This window comes from Opisthorchis viverrini (assembly GCF_000715545.1).
Source record: "Opisthorchis viverrini unplaced genomic scaffold opera_v5_62, whole genome shotgun sequence".
Taxonomy (NCBI): Eukaryota; Metazoa; Platyhelminthes; class Trematoda; order Opisthorchiida; family Opisthorchiidae; genus Opisthorchis; species Opisthorchis viverrini.
In genome coordinates, this window is record NW_008751718.1 from 438,369 (window position 1) to 464,924 (window position 26,556).

At 40.7% G+C, this 26,556-nt stretch overlaps 1 protein-coding gene across 1 annotated transcript in view; it reads left to right on the top strand.

Moving 5' to 3' along the window:
• Nucleotides 1-5,544: 5,544 nt before the first annotated feature.
• The window catches only part of T265_03999 (hypothetical protein), a gene marked incomplete at both ends in the record, with an annotated part of 72,581 nt that continues 51,569 nt past the window's right edge, over nt 5,545-26,556 (top strand). Inside the window, 2 exons of the mRNA XM_009168617.1 lie at nt 5,545-5,651; nt 26,383-26,434. Of these exons, the coding sequence (XP_009166881.1) occupies nt 5,634-5,651; nt 26,383-26,434 (70 nt within the window). The remainder of the gene's footprint in view (nt 5,652-26,382; nt 26,435-26,556) is intronic.

The window sequence follows — 26,556 nt, forward strand, 5'->3', positions numbered from 1 at the left end:
TTATTATTATTATTATTATTATTATCATGAAGGAAGCTGCTTGACATTATTCGGCTACAGGACATGCTAGTGTGTTATCACGGCGAAATAATGGAGAACCAGTTCATTGAGTCGGCGCAACCGCAGTGAAGCTGCTTGACATTATTCGGCTACAGGACATGCTAGTGTGTTATCACGGCGAAATAATGGAGAACCAGTTCATTGAGTGTAACGGCGCAACCGCTCGCTCTTTCAGCGAAGGTGGCAAACGGTGAGGCAGTCCAAAAGACAAGCAAATCCGGTATGGATCAACAGTCAAGGCGCAAACCCATGCAATAGAACAAATTTATAGCTGACCAAGGTTTTGGTACAGAAATAGCATAACGGAAGCGGTAAAAACGGTTTGCACGGCAAGGATAACGGAAAATATAATTGTCTTGTCAAATTCAATTACACCAGTTCAAAAAGGGCGGTCCATTTGAATTAAGTGGGAAGGCAGTCATTCAAAATGGGAGGCAATTTTAAAGCTTTGCGAAGTTGCAACACCCTTTACCCATAAACCGCACAAGTCTCGCTTATATTCTAACCGTTGTGTTATTATCACGCCTGACGGCCTCTACCAACCAGTTGAAAATAAACATTATTATCACCCACCTACGGCGGGCTGGACATGTGTTTTTGGCCTGATGCTGGGCCTAATACACTTTGTGAACCTGTGATGGTTCTTTTAGCGAGGATGCCAGCTTGGAGGTTGCAGACCGTGAACATTTCAGAACTTTGCGTTTGTTACACCCTCTGAGTGAGGAATAACGCGCCCATGTGTTTTTCAGAGTAAAAACAGGCAAAGCCTTTGTCGTAAGCTGTGAGAATTGACAGAAATATATTTCAAATCTCGTTACCAGAAGATTCATTTTTCTGTCCCTCTCTAGGCACACCCCTCTCACCCCTTCAAGAAATGCCAGCCCCAAGCGCATGGTCGTTGTCAGATTTGTCTTGGTGGGGGTTGAACAATAACATGTCTACTTTGTCAGCAAGATAACTATTTTGATGTGCTCTCAGTCTGTGCTCCCCAAAAAACCAATAATTTCGTACACAATTTGTGTTCAGCCTGATGCGTTGCCACCATCCTACCCTCCCAAGAAACTATTATGCTCAACTCCACAACAGTGACAATAATAGGGCTCTACAGTTTCACTGTCAACCGTGCTTACGAGATTACTGTTACCATTTACCCCTTTTCTAAACCCTTCACTTCATCATCCTCAATTACGCTTCTGACCCTGCCCAAGGCAACGGGGCCTCAGCGCTGGTTTTAGGTTTAAGTTCAATTTGATCTGTCGAATGATGCGAACTCTGCTGCTTTACCAGATCTGATGTTCTGGTTCCCCTTGTTCCGCAGTTTACACTTTTCTTGCCATTTTCTAGGCGTGATGTCTCTTGGTTTGCCCTCCCTCGTTTTGTTTTTGCCTGCCACTTTCAAATCATAGCGATACGATCTCGCCCGACATTCTCTCCAAAAAAGCATGATAACTGTGCTTTCCCATGTTGGTTCGGTGGTGACCATATCTACATTGGATGGAGCCTACCACCTACGACGGTGTTGCTTATCCAAGAAGCCCCCTAATCCACAGTCCCCGAGTCAGGCTTTTATTTTGACGGAAACCTTATGCGTTCAAGACTCCGGTCTGTCGCTTGGCAGCACGTTCATGCAAGATATTTTTTTATTTCTTTGTTTCGGGGGTTTGGGATTTCTAGAGCGAATTCATTACCGTAAGTAAAAGCTTTTACCAATCGATTGACACTGACCCACTGGCTGAGAGGCATTAGGGTGCCATACTCTGCTTGAGTGATATTTGTACGTGTGATTGCAGGTCATGAGCTAGCTGTCGGTACTCAGTGAATGCTTCCGATAAATGACTAGTTGAGGAAACTTTTAGGCTGGTTCGGTCGTGAATGCTGACCCGCTGACTGTCGGTTTATAAGTCGTGAACTGCGTTGGTATATCCGTTTCTTTGGCGCATAGGGTAGGTATACCCATATTACATATGGACTTCAATCTGTTGAACTAATGAACGCAGAAACACGCCCGTGGAAACACTAAGCTGGCTTCTTGAAGCCAGCCTTGTTAGAAGGCATTTTGTGCTATAGATGGCGTCAGCTTCCCGGGATGGCTCCTAATGCTAAGTCTTCTCGTGATATCAAAGATGAAAACTTTTTAGTATAAGACACACGTTGTGTATTTGCGTATGTGCAAGCTGATATATTACTGAAGGATTCGCAAATTTCAAGTGCTACAGAAGCGAGGCTGGTTTACAGCTCAATCCTCAGACCTGAGCGTTAGGTGGCCGGAGGACGAAGTTCTCCAACTTAGACACTGAAGCTACTTTTTTCTTACCGGGTTTTGAGAGTGCATCAACAACTATCTAAACACTCGTTCGAGCCAGCTACTATAAACACTTGCTGTAACTTTTTCTGTCATTAATCGACATCTATGCTACGTTTCTTGCCGGAAAATTTTCGGCCCGTCAGTGCTACAGTGTCGAACCATATCAACGCCTATAAAGAACGATATAGACACAGATAGGTGGAAAGATAAAGTGCGCAAACGCAGATATTCACGCACCCCGTTACCAATTAAACCAGCAAAACGGTTTTATCCAGAGGGACACAAAACCGAGCCAGAAGAAAAATTAGAAGCAGACTACTGATAAAATCCGTGAAGATTGAAAAAGCAGATATATGTAGACGAAGAAGGTCAATTCGTTTCTTAACAGTTGTGATCAGACATGTGGGTGCCTCAATAACTATGTAAGAAAAACTAAGCGAAGTGGGTACAACATGCACCCTTTAAGGTGTTCACCACCAGTCGGCACGAACAAACTACGGGTTTTGAGTGTTTCGGCGGCCAGGGGTACGTTTTTCTAATCTTCAATGGTTGCTTCAAAGATTCTCTTAAGTTTTGTTCTGTACTCCACCGTTGTACTGGAACCCTAAGCAACCTGTTTTTCAATTAAACAAAGTCTGACTCCCCCCTTAATCGTTTGACCCTCAGTCTTGTAACTCTTGCACAACAGTTTCCTGTATCCACTCGCTGTGAGCCACTATCCAAAGCTTTTCCAGTTTTCAGACAACAGACTGCTTCACCATTTCGTCCAACACCATCCCAAGTCGTGAGAGGCGTAGCGGCAGTGAGAATGAAAGCTGCTTAAAATGAAACAATAGGAAAGGCTGAGACGGGGGATATCGATTTAAATGGGTGATAAAGCACAGACTGTAAAATACGAAACACCAAATTAACGAAGTTATTGTGGCACAAGCACACCGAGAAGAAGAACCTGAGACTTTTGGCTTAACCTGGAGCCATCGCTAATGGTGGCCCCGAATAGCCTGTTTGATAGAATGGTTTATGGAAAATGCGCACTGGAGCATTGGATAAGGATACACACGATAAAAAGAAATAGCAGTTTGTTCTCCTTAAATAAGGCATATATAGAAGCTGAATCAATCGGTGGTTTTGCGTTTGGGGAGAGCCGATGGCCTCCGCACTGATGCAGTATGCAGGATTTGGTGAGATTCATAAATAGAGTAACGTATTCATGGGCAAGCCTGGTTGACACTGCAGCAGGACGATAAGGTACTGATTTTCGAGAGATGGGTTTACCGGCTAAGAGCAGGGGGCTCGTGTCAGTGGCGGCTAGGTCAGAATCAGCGAATCGCTTATCTGCCAACAGAGGGCGCAGTTGATAATCTGAGGAAGAATAATTATAAAAATGGTAGCGGACAAATGTCTTAGTGGCCTGTCGTTATTTTGTTGTCATGTTTCGGCTTTGAGAGAGGTCCGTAATGAACCTCAAGTTTGCAGTAGCTGCTCAAAAGGCATGAATGTCCTTGGCTGGAGATCTGCCTAATCGAGGGAACAGAGAAGGGACAAATGCGTTGGCTCTTGACTGCATGTATTTTGAGCTCAGTGGGAGGGGTTTGCGGGTGGTGAGTGAATGACGGGTAACCGAGGATGTAGGCTGAATGGATAGTAGCTGAATTTGGCACTGAAGAAGCTACGGGTGGTGGGGAGAAATTAGAGGTGCAAGGTGAGGAATTAGAGCAACGAAATCTGAAAGATACGGCTGGCGGGTTCCATATTGTGAGAAAAGAATTGGGCTTATTATGTGTAAGGGACCTGAATACCGTCTGCAGGGTGAGAGATCAGATCAGCAGCCATCAGATTAACTGCCAAGTGAAGAGGCATTTGGCACTCATAAGGAACTCAAAGGGTTTTAAATGCACTGCCAACTTCGTGAGAAGCGTAATTGGGGATGATCAAATAAAGGATTAGCAGTGCACAAAAATGGCAACAGGAATATCAGAATCATGCTGCACAGCGAAACTTTAGGGACTGTTACAGTGGAGTCGGGTTTAAAGGTTCTTGTAAGAGCAAGTTGGTGACAACACACAAGCTGGAACGCGATCTTCACAGAAAATTGTGGAAAATACAGACTGAGAACCCAACGAAATGATTAAATCCGAACGAAAGTCTCAGCAGATTTGAATAAAGGCATCCTGAGGTGGCTGAGGCTAGGCGAAGAGTTCGTTCCCATTTTCAGTGACTTGAGCGAATGTGTGAGGTACGGTCAAACGTAGGGATGGAATACGTGTGGAAGTTTTATCAAACTGGGTATAGCGTGCCACGCCATCACTCACCTGACGTACCCCCATTTTACATTTCACGCTCGACAACGAGTTCCGGGGTGACAAACTGTCGTTATCCCCTTGGTGTTTGCAGCCCATTCCTTGGAGTTTTTCGGCTCTTTCATGTTCAGAATAAAACTCCAATCACGGTTCAGAGGGGCATAAAAGTTTAGACGAATATGACCTCCGGATATCTGACTGAACAAGACCTTTAAAGCTGGTTAGCGGTCAATTTATTTTCCTGCACGTAAGCCGGACTGTCGGCAAGCTGAGTATGGTCAGTCGGCCACAGACCGTCCATGCAAGTACTATCAGTAACCGGTAGATATTTACGAAACACAATGGGACCTAGCGTTGGCGAACTGAAGATTAACGGCACGACAAACGGGAGAAGATTTCTTCGAAATGGGGATATTTCTAAAATATACGACCAGCGGCAAGAAACTGTGCGCACTGCTTGGGGAGTTCACATTGACGCATAAATCTTCATGAATGAAGTGAGAAATTCGAACCGCTGCACGCGTACTGGCGATGCCCACTCGAATGGGATAATTGTTTTCATTCCGATTGGTAGGCTCGACAAGCACACTGATAGATACCTGGATGACGGCCAATTACTGGAGATCAGCAGTCGCCGGCTTTTTCAATCCGGAAATTAAGGCGACCGCCCGCATCTCCGAATCAAAAGCAGCGGGGAAACTTTGGTAATTCAAATAGCGTCCAGAAAAATCGGGCACAAACATCCGACTGTATTCTCAATTTTAAACAGATGGGGTCGGGGGATCAGTCAGTTATTGTATGCATATTCGCAAAATGCTCCACACCCATGCTCGAACTGAAAAGTTTACATGGGTTTAAAATTTCCGTTCAAGGTCGTCGGCCATTTCAAGTGCAATGAGGGGAAATCGATAGAGTGAAGCGCTTGTCCTTGACATACAAACCCAACCTGGCGTACAGTCGTGGAACTAATGGAGGAGACGAAGGATGTGAGTGTGAATAGCGTTAAAAATATTCCGTACACGCCATGTGGCTTGCTGAGTTTAAACGAGTGACCTTAAGATCATACGCATTAATCAACGCTTAGATTGCATGCTCATTAGTTAAGTTAAGTCCGATCTACAAAGAAATACATAGGATCGATTACGTAAGTGCTGAATGCACGAGGAAAGAACAAAAAGTACGGAGAAACCCACCGCTACTCGTTTCAGTGTCGACGTGATTGAATGGGAGCCTGGGTGGTGATAATTCTGGTTCGTGCTTCGCATGAAGGCTGACGGTATCAACCAACACTTCATAGTTCTGGTTAGAGCAAAAGATGAATACACTTTGTGTAATTCATGAAAGGAATGGTGAAGGTTCCTAATTCACCAATCGGTCCGGGGCCGAAAAATCTGGCCACCCATACAGGATACTGACGAATCAGCTACATTAGCTGCTTTGTCACAGGAGATATCTTACTGCGTCTGCTTACAGACTGGTGCAGAAAAGCGGTAAAACATAGGCTGGAATTTCAGCGCTATCGGTGTGTAGTAACTACTAGATTATTCCGTACTCAATAGGCTGGTTGCTTGCGGGGTTATCCAATTAACAGCGACTGTTTTCTGCAGCGAAATGAATCTTTTTGAAAGTTTTATCACTGACTGCTATGTCATACTTGAGAAAAAAATTCAACAAGTTTTAGCTTGTCATTCAACCTAAATGTTATGTGACCCATTATTTTTTGAGTACCCCAAAAGTTCATGTTATTGCTACTAAATGACTGAACAACGCGTAACAGGATCCAAACGACCTGAATTTCTCTAAAAGAGGTCTTGCTTGAAATATTTTGAATCAGTTGTTACGGAACTGGGGAAAACAATTATACTTACACAAGTTCCTACATTCTTATTCTTAATACATAACTCGTTTTATTCAGTGTCGTGTTAGTGGTTTAAGTTGCTTTAATTATCGGAGAGCAAACATTTTGCATCAGTGTGACTGGTTTAATATTGCAGTGTTTTATACCGATGTTCCTTTTTTATAACAATGTTTACAACAGTGAGACGATCCCCACTTACAGAAAACCGAAAGCACCCATGATTCACTTCGCTGTGGTAAGGGTGCAAGCAAATAAAATAAGCTTCCAAGAATCTGCTTCTAAGAAAAAGTCCTTAGCCCTAGGCTTTGTGGACAAGCTAATGTGAGGCTTTACCAAGGTACAAAGGTTCATTATGGGAGGTCAAGAAATTGAAGAGTCAAAATACAAATTGTTTCGTTTGTCTTTTTACGTCGAGAGAGGTTGCCATTCCGGCAGTATTAGCACAACTTGTGGATTAATGATTGAGACACACTTAACGAGTGTTTCTATTAGTCAGTATACTATCCTCACTAACGATCATCCTTCACCCTAGAAGGAATCCGTTTGGTTGGATTATAGTAGTGTTCACTTGTTATGTTTACGGTTCTGATATTAGCTGAATTATATAACTCGAAAGAGGAACCCAATGGGAACTTGATTGATTTAGCTTTTCCTTACGTTGCTTCAGGCCATTTTGTGGTATCCGAAGTGGTCCGTCTCGGTAACGTGATCACTTTATTGCTCATGAGTTTACAATTTACACTATTAGCATTCTCTGTTAGAAACAATTGTGGTTCTTGTTATTGGTTTTTGTGGTAAACAAATGGCCAAACGATTTACTTGTCAGTGCTCCGAATAATTGTGATTTTAACAAGTGTAAAACGTGCAAAAGGAAAAAGGTGACTCATATGCAACTTTGTTTATGAAAGAAATCCGCCTACTGTAATTTTCTTGAATTTTTCAAAACCGCTTTCCGCTTGCTGTGGTAATTTGACAGTAATACAACCCATTTTTTCACAGAAAATTTTTGCGCTTGAATAGAAAAAACCTTGTTTTATACTCATTTATGAGAAAACTGGATGAGAATGAAATACATTTTTACAACTGTAAACAATCAAATATAAAACAAGACGAGTTACTCAGCGAGTCGTGAACTTCTGCAAAGGGAAACCGTGTGTTTTTTGGAAGATTTAACGTTTCTCTCTCTAGAAAGACTGACTATTTAAAGCCTTGACAGTAGTTTAAGAGGATTTCTACAGTTATGTTCATACGTAAGAATATTAGGTTAGGTAATAATGTCGGCTAAACTCTGCAAAAAAACTCGTGAACAAAAACCAACTATGTATAAGCTGCATCAGAGTTACTCTACCATGTATAGCTCCTCGTTGAAGCAATAAGCCTAGATTCAGCAATGGTTTTCGCCCATAAAAATACTTGTAGCTGCAACACCAAATGCACTATATTAAGTCAATGACTAAGATGTTTAGTTGCACAACTCTCAAGCATCATGAATAATAAATCACTGAGATTAGTTCCAAAAGTCCATTTCTGCAAATGAAAAGCGAACTGGGCACTGCGTGACAGCAAACAAATACTGGGACCAAAACATGGGATGTCACTCAAAGGCAGTATCTCATTTCGGCTTTATATTACCAGTGTTGTTATTTAATAAAAAAACTAACAGATTATGTTAAAGTTCTAGTTTGTGAATGACGGGGAGGAAATAGCCAGGGAACTAGGACATCATCTGCATATTTTCAAGTTTTGGTCGCATCGCAGTGAATAAATTTTGTACACGTAATATTTAAAAATTTGCATCAGCTGTGTTGGCATATTCATAATGAGGACTTCAGAAGTTTTGTATACTAACCGAATTGGAAGGCAAACAGTTTTGGTACCTTGATCTAAAGACAACCACAACACTTTTGTGCCAAAAGCTTCCGCTCAAAGTAAATTTATGAAACAGCACTCTAGATAGAATAGTAAAAAATGAGAAAGGTAAAGAATTATCGCAATTTCTGCTTATCAACGAGCATAATATACTACAATCTAAGCAAAATATCAGAGGGCGTTATCAGAAGCATTTACAAACCTTATAAAGGACAATCGCTACGACCACGACAGTCAGGTTTTAGCTCATCAATTAGACCAAAATACAACATTAAGCCTGACACTGTGATCACTGGCACGTCACAATATAACTAGTTTTAAATTATATGAAAGAAGATAGCAGGAATACATGCAACTTTCACAGCACTTATCCTGGCAGTAGCCCTATATTGCTCGTGCTGCGCAGGTCTGCTACCGAAAATGTCGTAGAAGATGACTTTTATTTATGGCTTTTGGTAAGACGTTAATAGCACATTCCTTACTCATGATTACTTCACAAACTCTATCTGCTCTGTGGTTGATTTCAAACCACTGCCCATAATTCACTGTCATCTGAAAGACATGTTTGCACTCTATAAAAATAAACTAGGCCTGATATCACATTACCCATACGAACAGTCTTTTGCTCCATATGAAGATTATTTTCACTCCAATGATGGCACATTTCGGTAAATATGGGCAATATCTTGACAACGTACGTATCAGTAAGGTTTTATGCGACCTTTATAAAAGTCGAACCTGTCAATACAAACAAACTCGTCATTCCACAATTTCACGGAAACACGAGATTGTCAGAAACACTTAGGCGTGTCTACGCATATTCATGATGCACAGTGCGTACAGAAACGAATTATCACTTTACAAATTATACCTCAAATACTTTGAGCTGACGCGTAGTTACTTGAAAACATAGTAAATTATTAATTTTTGCTCAAGTGTAGTTTTGTATGCGGAGTCACAATACTTCTTTTGATCGCAAACAGAGATTTTCAAATTTGAAGTCTAATCAAAATACTCCAATTTGAAGCGGCATGGCGCAGCAAATCGCAACAGTTCTAAGGTCAAATCTATTTTGGACAGTATTTTAAGCACACTGCAAATAATCTCAGCTAAAAATGACGTCATCCCAAGGTGCTTGCTTAAGAGCCCCGCGTAAGCTGCTTCATATAGCCTGTTTTGTTCGCTGATACCATAGCTACACCTCAACGACATAACTATGGTGATTTTCAATCAGTCGGGAAAGGTTTGGAACCGATGGGAAGTCATACACTTAGGCGTGTCTACGCATATTCATGATGCACAGTGCGTACAGAAACGAATTATCACTTTACAAATTATACCTCAAATACTTTGAGCTGACGCGTAGTTACTTGAAAACATAGTAAATTATTAATTTTTGCTCAAGTGTAGTTTTGTATGCGGAGTCACAATACTTCTTTTGATCGCAAACAGAGATTTTCAAATTTGAAGTCTAATCAAAATACTCCAATTTGAAGCGGCATGGCGCAGCAAATCGCAACAGTTCTAAGGTCAAATCTATTTTGGACAGTATTTTAAGCACACTGCAAATAATCTCAGCTAAAAATGACGTCATCCCAAGGTGCTTGCTTAAGAGCCCCGCGTAAGCTGCTTCATATAGCCTGTTTTGTTCGCTGATACCATAGCTACACCTCAACGACATAACTATGGTGATTTTCAATCAGTCGGGAAAGGTTTGGAACCGATTGGGAAGTCATTATTTCAGAAGAGCCATGCCATCAGAAGGGAGCACGATAGAGGAGATAATGCCAGGTTGCCGATGCCTAGACAGGAGCAGCCGAAATGCGGAGGTTGGGCTCGAAATAGGGACCTTCTGGTCACTAAGTTTGCGCTTTAACCAATGAGTCACATCTGAGTGCACGGTAATAAACGATTGTGGCGCAAAATTATTGGTATCTTTTGCGTCACCTCCCTAAATGGAATCAACTCCAGGCAAAAATATGATTGTGGCTCTCACGTAGGTTTACCAGCTTGATGGTACAACAGCGAAGTAGTGATGGTTGGCATATGACCAGTAGAATATCCAGTCTTTAAAGAAACGATTCAGCATGCTCTCAACACCAATCTACGGACACGGTAGTCTGTCAGGTTAAACTCCATCCTAACAGGAGAGATTCTGCAGATCACGAAATGACAACTACTGCTACAGATCACTAACTGGCCTCGGAGGACCCACAAGGTTGGGCGCCGTTTCCTTGTAATGACATTTGAAGCATATAGAGCATGCAAATTACATAAATCAGCCGGTGTAGTTGACGTGATTGAATCAGCCCGTCAATTGGATGAGTAGCTGATTTTGTGCTAAAAATACGCTATTTTGTCTAAATAAATTTCTTATTTGAACATTTTTGGTGTGAAAGGTTTGACTGTAGTGCATTCCACCGAGTTTTACTAAATTCATTTGATTCGGTGACTTGTGTAACCCTATGCTTCCTAGGTTCTCGAGTGTTATTGCTTTGAAAGGAGCAGGTACAGGTGCGGCCAGGGCAGTCGATGACAACTTTAAGCTTATACAGGGAGAGACCAACCCGAAAATTGATGAAATTGATGCTGATAATATATGCTATCACCTGTCGTTTATATCTATCATGCATTCGTTTGACAGGTCATTTCGTAGACAAGTTTCAGCTGTCTTACCTTCTCCTTTAGTTGCTTTTCCTATATTTTGTGTGGTGGGTCAACGTCTCGGCGACTAAACACTGTTAATGGAAACGTTTGCTGCTTTTACATGGGCTCATGATCGGTAAGCCTTTGCGGTGTTTGAAATGTTGAGCCAAAAGACAGAACTATTGGTGTTTGGTTTGGCCCGATGGTTTAGGCGCAGTTATGTCGCACGTCTTGAATTGTGATTAGGTCAGCTTTGTATTCTTCAAAATTTGGCTTGCAGGATACTGAAGCTGGGTGTCCCTTTATGCGTCATTTAAATACCAAAATTTCCATATATTTTTATTGAACTCAGAAAGAACGGCACCTATAGGTTCCATGTAAAATGCACCCACAGCAGTTGACGTAGGCAATCTGATGGTTAATATTGGAGCAGGCGTTACCAACTGTGTTTGGCGTATACTCTAAAATATCATATATGCTGTATTTGTTATATTGTTGTCAAAAAGTACATGATAGTCTCAGATGGTTTTTGCTTTTGAATCTTAATTTCTAGAAGATTTTAGACAAAATTTTACGTGTCTTATAAAATGCAGGGCCACCCACTTTAGTTGATTTTACTGATAGCGTCCAAATCCTTTCGGGCAGGCCAAATCTCGCTAAGCGATTACATAAGCTGGCTGTATTAGCGCAACAAAACGTATGAAAGACAGTGATGTGATGAGATTCTAAAAGTAGAAAATTGGCGAGGCAATGGGTATTATGAAAATGACAAAAGCTCATGTATATCTTGGTTACTCCAGTGTAAAACATTTTTTGGGCATTCAGCCATGTGAACACTTTAGTTTCTATTATATTGGTCTAGTAATGAAACATTTATGAACCAAAGAAGTCTGCGTTTTTTGCAGAATGTCTCACGCATTTTTTACATGTGTTGGACTTTAGAAACCAAAAGATGTTCGATAAAGCTTCACTAACTAGTGGCTTATTTGCCCTCAGTTAATTTTCCCGCTTCACGAAAAGTTAAATAACCTCCCTGTGGGCTGCTTTCTTTGCTTATCTTTTGAGCATCCTTTTCTAACTGCCAGCAATTGTGGACGAATTTTTCACTTAACGGCGCTACAAAAATTTATTGGGCACTACACTTCCGCTCAGATTGCCTTGCCGTTCTTGATAAGCTTCAATCAAATTGGAATTTTTGATTGAAAGCACACGCACGGCTTTGGATGCCAGGATGATTTCTTGAGTGATTCGGTTCTTATCAGTTTTATTGTTCTTCACAATGACACTTTTTTTAAGGTGAATACTAATGCGCTATCATTTTACTGTATTCTCTCGCCAGCTCAAATCTTGAACTTAAAAAACTAACGTATGATTGCTCTCTGAAAAGTTGGGCTTTTATTTTGCGTACCTTTATTCTATTTTCCCGTCGCAATCTGTAGGAAGCATTTAGCTGGCTTCTATAACCCGTGAAATTGGGCGTGTATGACTGATGAGTTGCTTCACTACCAACTTCGATTCAAACTTTGAGTTTGGCTATCTATGAGCAGGCCATTTTTTTATTGTTAAAATTCATTTTGTGCCCCTCCTGTTTTAACGGTTGGCTCTTGGTTAAGTACCAAAACAGGAGCCAAAAGGTACCGGGGAGTTGAACCCGTGTTCCCGCCTGCGAATGCTTTTTGGTAGTTATAAATTATCTGCTTAATTAATTAGGTAAGTGCAAGTTCTCCATTTTTTTGAGCACATCTCCCATTTACGATATTTCTTGATCGATTAACAACAATATTCAAAAGAGGGTGAAACTTTGATATAATGTGTATCAGCTTGACCAAACATGATGTTCAAGTCAGTTCGTCAGAAAAAGTGTTTACTGCAGTAGATGTTAAAATTTGTTTCACGTAAGATTAGGTGTTTGATCGATGGCCAAGACAGCCTGTTTGACATGCCATAATTAGGGCAAAATCCGAGTCAGTAAAAAAAATTGACCAGGTAATTTTGCTTGTTGTTTAACATAAATCTTCTGGATAGTTAATTTTCTCAAAGGATGCTGACTATATGTGTGCTCCTTATGGTCATGGAGAGGCGCATCCGTACTGAATAAGGTATAAAGCGGATCCATATTTTTACTGTAGAAATTTTTAGGATAGTTACACGCTGAGTTGATTTCCTTTGTAGATGATACATAATAGGATCGTACTTAAGTCAGTTTTTACCCGATTTCATCACTCAGATTTATTTGACCGATAAGTTTATACTGAGATAGAGCCTTGATTTTGTCTTCTGTGTGTACACACTATGGAGAGCTTGAGCCCACAAAATCCTATGCTGCCTTGGACCACATGACTACCGTATTTTTCTACAAATTCTCGATGTCTTTAACAAAGCAAAGAAACCAAACTTTATTCTAAGGTGATAACCTTCCAATGACCGGATGTATTAAGAGCACGCTAGACAGAAACAAACAGCATCATACAGCACAATGTTCATCCGTTTCAAGAATAAACGCGAATGAATTTTATTGCAAGATTTGTTGGCCAAACAGCATGTATGTCGATGTAGTGGATGGCTCCAGGGCCTAGAGATATGTTCATTTTTATGAAAATATTTAGTTACAATGAGAATTCTGACAACAACTAAATGCATATCACTTTTTCTACTTTGAAGATAAAACAAATTCCAATTGCGGTTACTGACAGCAGGCCGAGTTCTAAAGACTTGATCTAAATCAAGAGCTGATGGTATTTTTAGCACTAGATTGGTACCGTTTTCATACCTCAACTTCCAAACTTGGAGGTGTGTCATACCAGAAAGCTCGCTGACTTACCCGTGTTTGAGTTACTTAAGGCCTATCCAATGCCATGATCAAAAGGTGCGCAAAATATGGGCTTAAAATCATAAAGGACGGTGGATAATACATTTAGATAGCGGACTACACTACACTCTAGTGCGAAATTGTTTATAACTACTACGGATTTATACGGAGGTTTAGTGTATCTGTTTCTGAAAGCTATGAAGAAGAACCACGATATTCGCGAAGTGAACGATCAGATATCGTTTTTGAACTTGTTTTGGATGAATTAAACTATCTTAGTCCTGCGACATCACACAAAGAGATTTTGTTGGAGATCAAACTCTACAATTTTTAGGTCGGTTACTTTGATGGCCTTGGGACAGTATTGTTAGTTGTACGTGAGACGGGATATTGCCAGGGTACCCAGATTTAGGCAGGAGAATGGATCACTCGGATAGGACTTTTCCTGCTCTTTTACCGAACGGTCATCCTTGCAAGGAGGATTCGAAGTGGAAGAGTCACATTGTGAAAACTTTTCCTTCGGAGATTTTTGTGGAGTGAAAGTGTTCTATAATGCAGGTCTGTTTTTACGCTGAGACTTGGTTTCATGGTTCTTTTAAAGAAGAAGCACTGCATTAAATTTTGTTTTCTCTGGTTCGGTTTTTTAATTCTTTTGAAAAACGCATTTTTGGTAACTCATCTTTCTCACGTGTTATCATCAGCTGAGTCCAACCTCAGAACCCTTTGAATCGTCTTCTAAGGTCACAGCGTTCTTTGACCTTATGAGGCAACGCTGTTGAAGTCTCAGGAAAGTACGACCAAAGTGCACTTTCGGTGTATTTCGGCTAGATCTGCGAAAGATGCGCCCACAGTAGAGGCGATGCTGTGTGCTTTGTTCCAAACTTCGGCGTACCGGAATTTTGTAGCCTGTTTGTGAGGGTTCATGGGATCAAAAACTAGATCAAATGACTGCAAATTTTGAGGTGTAAATATAATCCCGACGCTTTGAGTGCTCAGACTCGGGCTTTAGCGAATCTGCAGCACACCTGTCCCGATGCTTTTAGCAGCAAAAAGTTTTTACAGCTGATGGTTTGGCGCGAATATGGTTATCAACAAATGTGCTATCTTTTAGCGCCTCAATCTACTACTCTGCTGGTTGTATTACTTACCCGTCATGATAAAAAATTTGAATAGTTTCATGCATTATGATTGCCAAAGTCGGTAACTTGGCCTAAGGAGTAACCTGTCTGTGATTCCGCTTGAAAAATTTCTTTATTTTCACGGCATATCTTAGTTACAACTTGTGGGGTAACAGTTTAAATAGACTTATTTCATATGATGCACGCCACATGTTAAGTCACGAGGCTCCTTAACACTCCAAAGAAGAAATTTCAGGAACATTATTTGATGCAAACGAGTAAAGTCCCACTTCAGTTCTGCCTTTCACGTAGAACCTATATATCCCTATTTTTATCACTCGTATTTTTCATTTAAACGGCAAAACTGATGCACGTGGCTTTGGACATAATCTGTGGGGCAGTAGGCTGTTAACTTTGGAGTGAATCAAAGCTTTTGCTTTTTTGTTTTTCTTCCGCGTGATTCTTGCCCAAGTTTTTATTCTGAAGATAGTCAACCCATCGATCTGTTCCCCTTAATACAATACTGGTCGTAAGGTTGATGAAAGCTCTTGGGCAAACCACCACCGGCCTGACTCATTTTGGATCTCATCATGATAACTAACTTTAGGCACATAGAAAGTGTGCTGCTCAACTGTAACTAGTTTTCAGAAATCTAACGGTAAGTACCGAGAGCTTTTGTTTACTGACATAAAACTGTTATCCTTATGTTGCCATATTGCTCTCAACTCGCACAGGGCAAAAACAAAGACACATACTTTAATGAAAACCTCCAATTTAATGCACAACGGTCTAACTTAGCCGTGAAGTAAAGTACTTGCAGTAAGGACATACGTGACACTGTGATTTAACTGATCTCTTAAGAGTGTTGGTTTACAAGCTGATTATATGAGCCAAAGCTCACAAGCATTCAGCCGTAAGGATATAAGCACTGTATAGTAAAATTTTCCGACAACCTTTTTGACTGTCACATTCAGTGATGCTGGTAAGCCAAAGTCCTGAAACATAAATTTATGTTTAGGAAGCCAGAGGGAAATCAATCAATGTACTGGCCATCTGAACAGCCTGTGCCCTGTAAATTCCATTGAATGCGTCATCTGGTGACCGTAGAAATCTGCCTTTTATACCAATAGGTAGGAGAATGACTGATTTATCCAACTTTAGCTACTGAGTAACTCACAAACAATGGGATCGAACTCTTCACCGGTTGCAGCAGTGTATCAAAACTGTAGATTGATTACACATCTAGCTGTCTTATGCAGTCATGGCAGTACGCCTGATTCCTTGGTAAAATACAATAAGGCGATCTAAAGGAAAATGTACGTTTTATCGACTGAAGCATCCACAGGGCTGTACCAAGCCCACACATCCAGTCGACAGTCTAGGCACGTCCGTTTGAAAACACGTATTACAGCAATATATAAGTGCACTTTCCACTAACTGAAGCGAGAGTTATGTTTGCTTCACACATCCAGACGGGTGATGTTCTGACAGACGAACGCTTGCTTAGACGCGTAAACAATAGGGCCTAAACGTCAAAAAGAGGCCTCAGCTTCCTAAGTAAACAGACAGTGTCATATAACTCGCCTACTGAGGCTCCCAGCGTACTGGGAAATAGACAACGTAACCCTCTGAAGGCAGTTGACACCAAAGTTAAGATCACATTCTGAAATCCGCAACAAAATAACCACAATGGGCTTACCTAGTTTTTTTGTCCCAATTCGACAACCAAGATTAGGTCAATAAACCTCAGTGGCGGCACGTTTCCGGTTGGCCCGGCTATCTCCCTTTTATTTTGCTTGAAGAGCTGTGGACGAACAAATTTTGCATACTATCAAAAAGGCACAATATAAATGAAGTGTGTTTTTTGAAAAATTTCATTTTCTTTTCGTTGAATCTCTGTGTCCTGCACGTTAAAATAGCTTCCATCGTATATGTTAAGGATTGAGGAAGTATAATAGCGTAGCATACATACATATATATATATATACATGTATAATAGTGCAGCAATAAGATGTGTTATAAAAAAGCTCACCAATTAAATGTTATGTTTAATCAAGGAAAACAGTGGCGACTATTAATCGAATGTTTTCTGAGAATGCTGCGAAAAATATCGCAAACAAGAGCAATTGTGGTTATCCTCAATTTGGATGAGCTAACAGGAAATTTCCTACAAGTTCGTGGGGATGTACACCATTGAATGAACCATCTCTCTTGTGCAATTGGACACTGATTTCAAGGTTTACTTTCACCTCTCATTTTTAACTAGACTCCACGCCTCATAAAGTCTGACAGAATAGTGTTAAAGACCTTTTGACTGCTTCATCCTGGCTCGCCGAGATGGCAGTGTAGACCTTTCATGGAACGGTGGAAATCCTAGGGAGAGATCCGTTAGCGATGTGATTTTATTACATGTTTTGAGCTCTATTCAGCTACGAGATAACGCCGTTAGTCGTGTTGCGACTCGCTTAAGCTGATTAGAGCGATGTGTATTTCTTTTTATCCTGGCAAGCAAAACGGGGTACGGATCGTTGATGACCATCAACTACTCCAAAGCTGATTGCCTTTTTCTGTCACTATATTACATCGACTGTCACCCGCTCGGGTACTGAATAATTTCGGGGGACTTAGTTGACAAATTCACTTGCGAAAATCGTTCTCTGTAGACTGTCTTAAATCGAGTTTTTTTACCAAGCTGGAGTACAATACAAACAATAAATACATTTGGTAATCACTGAGGCCTCATTTTTTCCAAGCTTTTTAAGCGAATTCTTATAAAGAGTTAATATTCCCAGTATTTGGCACCAAAACGTATCAGACGCAAGGCGGAATGCCGCGAATCTTCTTTCTTTGGCGTCATTTAACTCTAGAGCACTCCGTATGTGTTTTCCTTGATTCAATTCATTCTATTATTATTAATAACGATTCTATAACTGATCAGTTAGATTTTAACTAAACATATAAACTTATGTAAAAAACATTTATGTCACTCCCCTGCCGAACTCTTTCCATACGGCTGTGTTAAATGGAAGCAACCGAGAGGTGGACAGTGTATGACCTGGTAAAAAATTATGAAGACTTTAACCACTGAACTGAGTAAGGTCGACAAGTGCCACATCCACGGATAGGGAACCCGGGACGTAACTCGCCAATGCTTACTGATACCGTCATGCGTGGCTCAGTCGCGCAGTCAGTGGAGTTTGTGCACCGAAGCCATCACCTTCAATGTATAGCTAGCTAGTTTCAGAATTGACTGAATATACTATCGCTTGAATGCTCGGCTGTCTGCTCATACCTTTCGGTACTCAGAACTGTAGCTGCTGGAATCAGTGTACCCATGGTAGACGGTTTATAGCTAAAAAATTGTTGAGTAATTGGCTGATTCATATTCCACAAAAAAGCACACAAGCGACGTGCCTTCGGAAAGTACGCGAAGGGGGATTACTCGTTCTCAAAAGGATTAAGACGGACCTATGTTAGTTTTATTTTTTGACTGTATTACTAAAATGCCTGTACGATTTTGTCACCTTGACAGCCGAAACTTAAAAAATGGTCCTTAAAGCATGCCGCACACGTTCGTCATACGTGTCGAGCGTTTATTCTGGACTAGATTGCTCTGCGCTTTGTTCCCTTATCCATGAACCGAACTGAGCTTCTGAGGCTCATATAGCAGCTAGACACCAAACCGTTTATTGCAAGATACAGCCATCTGCAGCACCATTAACGAGAATGGTATATCACTATACTTTACCCACTTGTTCATGCCTCCCAGAAATGAGCCGACGAGGACTGACAAAACATAAAGTAGGTGGTTGGCAACTAGTTGACTATACAAGTGTTCCTGAAAGGCAACCTGACAGACTAACACCCTGATGTTTTCCTACGACAGTAACGCAAACTGGAATGTTTGACTATCCGGTATCAGGCAAGATTGCATAATAATTTGGATCGAAAGGAATCGATCAGAGAGTGCGACAGACTCACTCTCTCATATTTCAAGCCTGGTAATTTGAAAATGCATGCTGTTCGCAGTGACAAGGCCGCGAGATTCTTTCAGTCAAATAGCTGATTAAATCAAACGACCAAATGCATATTCAAATTCCCATGGAAACGTGCAACCCATCTTCGTGTGCATTCCAAAGGTGAACGAGGTATTTGCATTTTCGGTGAGTAGTGTGTCCCGTTCCTGTTCCTGTCAACAGACCGTAAATCACTTATTGGAATCTCTTACCCTCTTACTCAAATCTGACTGCTAGAAATCGATGCGAAACGACATCCTCCGACAGATACACATTAGAGAGATCACGTCTCTGAAGACCAAGCTGTGTGTGCATACAGACATAGGTCATAAGTGAGTAGCCGATGCAACAAGGTACATTCTCATGATCACTTGAAGGTAATGGCTTGATTAGAAGGAATCCGGCGGGATGTGTTCGTACACTAACATTTTATCAGCTACTAGTTCGAAAATGTGTTCAAAACACTGAATACCGGTTTGGATAGAATGGGCCAAACCATAATTTATGTTGTGTGAAGAAGGAGACGTATTTTACAACAGTTTGTCGCTTCATTTTATGAGAAAATTGAATAGTACAACAGATGTTCTTTGAGAGATTGATGCGCATCTACCAATGTAATGAGTAGTTTCCAGTCTGAAACTAATGAAACGCTAAGGTTGGGCATGCTGTGTGGCTGGCAGTCACCCGGCTTTGTTGTTAGAGGCATAGTTGCTTAACGTTGTCCCACCGCTGGACAATTCCAAAATTGTATGTAAATCCGTAAAAACTGAACATACTCTACTTAAAAAGGAGCTGAGTTGTTAGAAGGAGGGTTTGAAGAACGTGCGCCGTATAGGACATGATCGGTACAGCTTATGCTATCCTACGACTCATAAACAGGTGAGCATCATCTTTGACACCGAAAGTGTTCAACATTAGTGCATCCCTTCCGTAAAACTGAACCATTTTCACGAAGAATTGGCCGTCGTCTCAGGAGTTGTGAAATAAGAGACAGAACCGTCCTAGTTCCAGCCAACTACAACTTTAGTGCCTACATATTCACAACTCGGTTTGGAGTGTCCGGATTCACTTTCTCACATGACAGCGATAGAAATTCAGGAAGCTCGTATGAACTAGCTGGTCAGCACTGATTTAAACATTTAGAAGGCAACTTTGACCAAACAAATTTTGGACGAGAATCAATAAGAGATTTTTTGCAACTACGCAGAAAATGGATGTGTAAACTTTTTAGGGCTTCTTAACAATCTTGTGTTCATTCTTACTTTTAATCTGCACATGTATGCCGAAATTAACTCACGAAAAGAGCAGACTGGAAATTTTGTAGTAGACGATAGTAGACTACCAATCGGTTTGTGTCGAACAGATTGGTGTCTCGAAACAGTAATTTATATTGCTATCACAAACTCCTAAAAGTCATCTTTTGTGGGATTATGGTCTATACAAGGGTAGAATTCTCGGGAATTCCCCATTACGCCTGATACTGATTGTCTTATATGACATGTTATTAATTTTGCTGTAAACCTTGTAAACAGCCCGCAAAATTATCGTCGGCTGAATTGAGCTGGGTCCAGTAGATAGGGAACTTCAATTTCGGCTAGTTTCGACTTTGAAGACGAACGAATTTGTGGTATTAGCATTGAATCAATCGGATCGTGTTCAGATGCATCAATATCCTCTACTGACATGCTGCAAGAAAGATCTAAATGTCTACTCAATTTTCACTGGTGCAAGAATTAATGATCTTTTAACATGGGCAAATAAGTTCAGTTTTCTTACTTTAAACAGCCATCACCTAAGTTGGACTGACCCTTTTTAGGTCATAAACGGTCATAACGATTTGACATATTGGTAATGTGTTGGAATATTGGTAGCCCAGGTGCACTTGTTGTTAGTCGATCAGGTGGCTGTTGATCTGTTCGCCGAGTTTATCAACTGATTTGCAAGCATTTCGTTACCAGTCGAGGAGACATCTTCAGTGCGCTGAACATGAGTACAGACACATAAATATATATTCATATTCATACTCAACTAATGCACATCCTACAGCTCTTTATGATGGCATCTGACTCGTATGAAAGCCTATTCTTATCGGCGAAGCTGGCTCTTAAATTATCTGTACTCCTACTTGAAATGATGAACCTGATTGTTGAACTGACGCACATATTGTCAATCACTCCCGACAAAACTTCAGAAGGGTTACAGGTTGCTGGTAGGACTTTGACGGTAATAAGACTCTTTCTATAAGGGACGGTACCATAGAGTTGACAATGAACATATGTGAAACTCACTTGTGCTCCTTTCAGCTCCTTTCGGCGAGTGCGACATTTAGTATGATGATGCGGAGTCTCACTGTGATGTAGGTGTAGGTGACTTAATGACTACCCCTGTCTCTCTTTGAATAACTCAAAACTCTTTCCAGCCATGTTTCTGCTATTGGATAACTGCAATAGAACCGTTGTATTTGGTCTCACCTGTTCACTTTAATCATTTTTAACATCCACTTCTGGGGAATATATATTGAGTCGAAGTTTGGATAAACTAAGCAAGCCTGCACTCCTCAGACAAGTGCTTCATCATTTGGATGCTGACATTGACTGGAACAACTGCTAAAGTGTTTGCCCACATATGCTGTAGTAGTCGAGCAACAGGCACTGAACTCCAGGCACTCGTTGAATGGCGAATATCAGATAGCGTTTTTGAGGTGATTGGTCATAGTACTATCACTCCTACCTTTGGTGCGAATTGCGGGATACAGTAACGGTATGCATAGTATTTCTGGTGTTACAGCATTTTCAGGGAATTTGGTAGGAAGCACGCAGATAGGTACACCTTCAGATATAGGTTAAAGTCTAAAGTCTGATTTAGTTCAAAGCACAAAGTTACCAAGTTGAATCTTAAGAAAAATTTTATCGGAATTAAAATGCCCGAGCAAAATTACACGCCATTCATCATACATTTTTGCAGGTTAGACCAGAGGTCAAAACAAATGGGATCCTTAAATTACCGGAGAAGTAACCGACAAATTTTCTGGTTTGTATAGCTACTTCTTGGTGATTTACTTACCGCTGGTTACACAGTTAACCAAGAATTAATAGCAGTTTGAGCGATATTAGTAAAATTTAGATAGGGTGCTAAAACGGAAAATCATACGGCCGTTGAAGTAAACAAATACACTGGGAGAAACAAGACTTCAAGATGAATTCATTCCGTACTCTCTTTAGTCTTTACATGTGTAAGACAGCTTAAGTCACACAATGCAGTGTATTTTACAATACTTGAATGGTTTTGAACCAACGTGGAAGGCCTATGAAACCTAGGCAAACCAACAACGGTTCTTAAGTTTTTCAGAGTGCGGAGGATAGGTTTAAAACAAATAAGTATAGCCTCAAAGCAGTTCAAATCCCTTCTCCACTTTTTTGGTGCAAGAGTTAAGGTTGACTTTGGGTCCCGAACCGATTAAATGCACAGTGACAAAAAGTCTGACCCTGGAATCGATAAGCGTTGTTTTAGGCTGATGTGATATGGTGAGCAGACTTTTGGACAGATGTACGGAACGAATGGTTCCTGAAACCTCGTCCTTATTATCTTGTCCCAAATTGATCGAGGAACCACAATATTTTTAATAACAGTGGGGCCAAACATTATAGTGGGTCTGTAAGCCATAAAAATAGGTTATTTGAAAACACTGGACAGACAAAACGGAAGAAAATTAAAAACATGCATGACTTTGACTGTGTGAAAATTGCTGCTAGCATAATCTATTGCTATACCACAGATTGGCTCTAATCTCCACAATAGTGTCCACTCATGGTGTCTGGTCGTACCAGATTAGTGATTTGTACTTGATAAGGTGTCCTCGTCCCTTGAGCTCATTCGAAGCACGAATCGCCGTGACTAACAACAAACACAGTACTTGGTGTACATAAATCCGGTAGCCAAGTAATGGTTTCTTTCTTTCTTATTAATCAGGTTCCCTACTAAAGTGTCCAATCATCTGATTGATGTAAGAAGAATCTGGTTTTGTAGATATCAGTTGGCTGGAACAGTGATGATCAAAGTCCGATAAAAACATTTATATTTGTCAAATAATTACTTTCAGGTAAATTGTACTCTGAATCGGAAAAAAAAATTTCTAGCCACATTAAAATGTGAATTCCAAGTAACAGGTTGCCTCTAATGCTCAATAGAGTGAATTTATTGACAAGATCTGGCAGTTCAATTTCAGAACAAACGAGTCCAGGCAAAAAAACACTGTTCCATAAGCACAAAGTTGAGTATATTATCTGGGGTATGTTCCTTATTTGGGCAAGAACTTCCGTATAAGACATCATTTACCTTTACAAATCCAAGAGCTCTGAGTGTAGTTACCCAGGTCAATTCACATAACCAGGTAAAGATGTGTGTACAATGATTCCATTTTCAGAACTGACCTAGAAACATTGAAATTAAGCTTAACTTGTCTGAGTCTCCGAATAAAACAGCATGGGTATTCGGTGGCCTACTTCTCAATATCATATGTAACAGAGATGACTATGCTGGCGGAATCCGAAGCAACGGCTTTTCTCAAGTTCTCATAACTGACAAAGGACTGCTAGCACGTTTGTGTGAACTCAGACCGTTTCTTTGACAAGCTTACCGTCGGAACACATTTTCTTTTTATCCGTCTCAACAAGCACTGTTCCAGCACACTACGAAGTAGTTTGGTTTCATGTCTCGCAGTTTTCGTTGAGGACCGTTTACATGAAGTAAAGCTCCAGCAGTTTCTCAGAAAGCCTTGCTTACAAAAATCGTACATACGAAGTAAACTACGGCGCATATTGATTTTAATTTCTTCGGCTTTCCTTCAAGTTGCGTGAAAACATTGTAGAGATGGATCAAATGAAAGCAGAAGTCATTTTACCCCCCGAAGAGTAGGTGGCCGGATCGAACCAGTTTTAAACATGTTTCTGTTTGGAGGCAAAATATCTGTCTTTACCTATTTTTCAAACAACCAAACAAATTAATTAGTCGAAAATAACGGAAGTCTGCTTCCTCTAGAAAAACTAACCGGTTCCGTAGGCAGATTTGTACAACGGTGGGATTCAGTTAGCCGAGATAACCATTTTACTGATTATCGTAATTTTTAAAACTGCACATGTTCAGTTGTTAACATTCCTCCTCGAATACAAGTACCATCAACAAAAATGTCGGTATTTGAACAGAAACAACATGAAAAGGACGATTGTATTAATGGGGTGTGCTGCTCAAGCAGTATTTTGTTCTTGAACAACGAAACAGAACGGTCATACTTACATCTAATTGATTTCGTGGGTAATCGTTGCTCCACTACTCTACCGAATCACGTTACCTGGCTCGATTTTAATCCAAAAACCATCGTTCCGAATGTTTTTCTCTGCTTTTCCCCCATTACTTATGCATGGCTGCTCATCTTTCTACGAACCCTGGCAAAAGTCTGAAACTGCATCAAAATGTACCGTGGATATGGTCCAGTAAGTCGTGTTCGCCTTCGTTATAGGAGACTTTGTACACCAACTGTTGAACTGAAGTCTGGTGAAACGTGACAGTACGGAAAAGCAAGCTGGTTACTCCTCAAATTTATACCACTGAATATTCAGTTCGACTCCACATTCGTTACGGTATACGAAAGAGAAGTTTCGAGTTGTTCCCACTGCAACAAGTTTTAGGTCCACGATTTCGGGACAGCGTTTCGCAGGCTGGGTTTGGGATTACGCTTCTTGAACTCCGATTCAAGAAGTACTTCTCTGGTGTTGTGAGCAAGGACGAAAAGATTTTTCGATAATTAGGTTTGGTGGAGAGGTTGTGATCCCTTTCCGGCTTTAAGTCATTGTAGACAAGTACAATAGTAGAAGTGAAGACGTTCTGTTAAGTGCAATTTTACTGTATTCAGCAGTTTACCACATCAGCTCAATCGCCTGAGTTTGCTGATTTATTGTCATTGACTGTTGACAGTATGTTAGCACTGGATCTGCTCTCCTTCGTATTCTGTTCTTTTTTCCCGCTGCAACGTGTCACTTAAACAAACTAACAATTTCGTGAATTGAAAGTTCTAAAAACAACCATCTTTATAAAAATCACTGACAATAGAGTAAGCAATAAACATAGGTGCTTAACTGTTATCCGACTATGGTTGCTTTCTTGGCTTGACGGAACGCCTTTCGAACCACATTTCTTAGGAGAGGTGAAGTTTAGATTAAAGCGATGAGGAAAGGTTGCCAGATTAATTTATCATTTTGGCACGATAAGTACTAAATTCAACTGAACCATTCTTCTAAATCTCGGACAAGCTATCTGGACACTATTTCATTTCAGTCAAACTCCGGATCGTACATTCTAGTTCCCTAATCTGCCACTATTTTTTAGCCTCACCACTTGAATCTAAGTTAGCCCAAATAACATACGGCGTCACACTTTCGTTACGTTTACAGGCTCATAAATTTCCTGCTGACACGAACCCCAGAAGCTTTCAAACAGGAATACCGAACAGCATTCCTAGGTATTTCCAAGTGATAAGCGGAACTGATCTTGGAAATTTGAACCAAACTCTGAAGCCTACACCGTGCATAACACACAGCACATAACATTTCTTTGGTCTTCAAGCAGTACTCAAAACCGCTATTCTATTTGGTATTTTCCTCTTGCTTACTGAAGGCAGGGTCACGAGGGGTGGGGTTGAGTCATGAGTGTAAAGAAAGTGAATCAGTGCTTCAGTGAAATTTCACGGAATCATTCTCATCACGGAGTTCATCAATGCCGGATAGCAGAGTGCAAGTTATGAAGCATATGGATAGCTCTCTTTTTACTCTGTAATGACCAGTGACGATTCTGAAGTTCTAACGCCATCAGTGGCGGAAAGCATTATTTAGTTGTTCAGGATAATATGTATATTCCTGTGGTAGATCCGTACTTGTCTTTTCTGTTTGCGACTTCAGTACCAGCGGGTCCTGTTTTTGGGAGTTTGTGAGGAAGTACCTTCCACTGAGTTCTCACATATCAGCTCGAAAACGGTCTGTAGTGAAATTTAGAACACGTTGGTTTTTAGCTAGAGTTACGGGTGAACCGAATGACTTTCAAAACAAATATGAAAACCATCCATGTTAACTCCTTTGTGTTGCCGGACCAAGAAGTTCTTTGTGTTTGGAAGCCCTTAATTGGGACTGATAAATCTGGAAGCAAAAAGAGCTGCTATTTCCTCTTTATTATTTAGCAAGCTATCTACGAAAACCTCCTACTCCATCATTTCGCCGCCGCCAACCAGGCACGTAGTTCAGTCTGGTTATATACTATGTCATACATTATACTGTACATATGGTATTCTGAATATTTTTTGTCAAGCTGTGTTAGTCAAATCAACATTCTTCTTCGATTTCCTGTCCTATGCAGGAAATGGACGATCCGAACACACCAGACAATCGAGAACAGTCTCAAAGCCCAGGTGAGTGCACCGGTATTTATTCGGAACACGTGTTCAAAGTGATCTATCTGCCAGCAGAATGACCGCCCTGGGGTGCTCACACTATATATATATATATATATATATATATATATATATATATA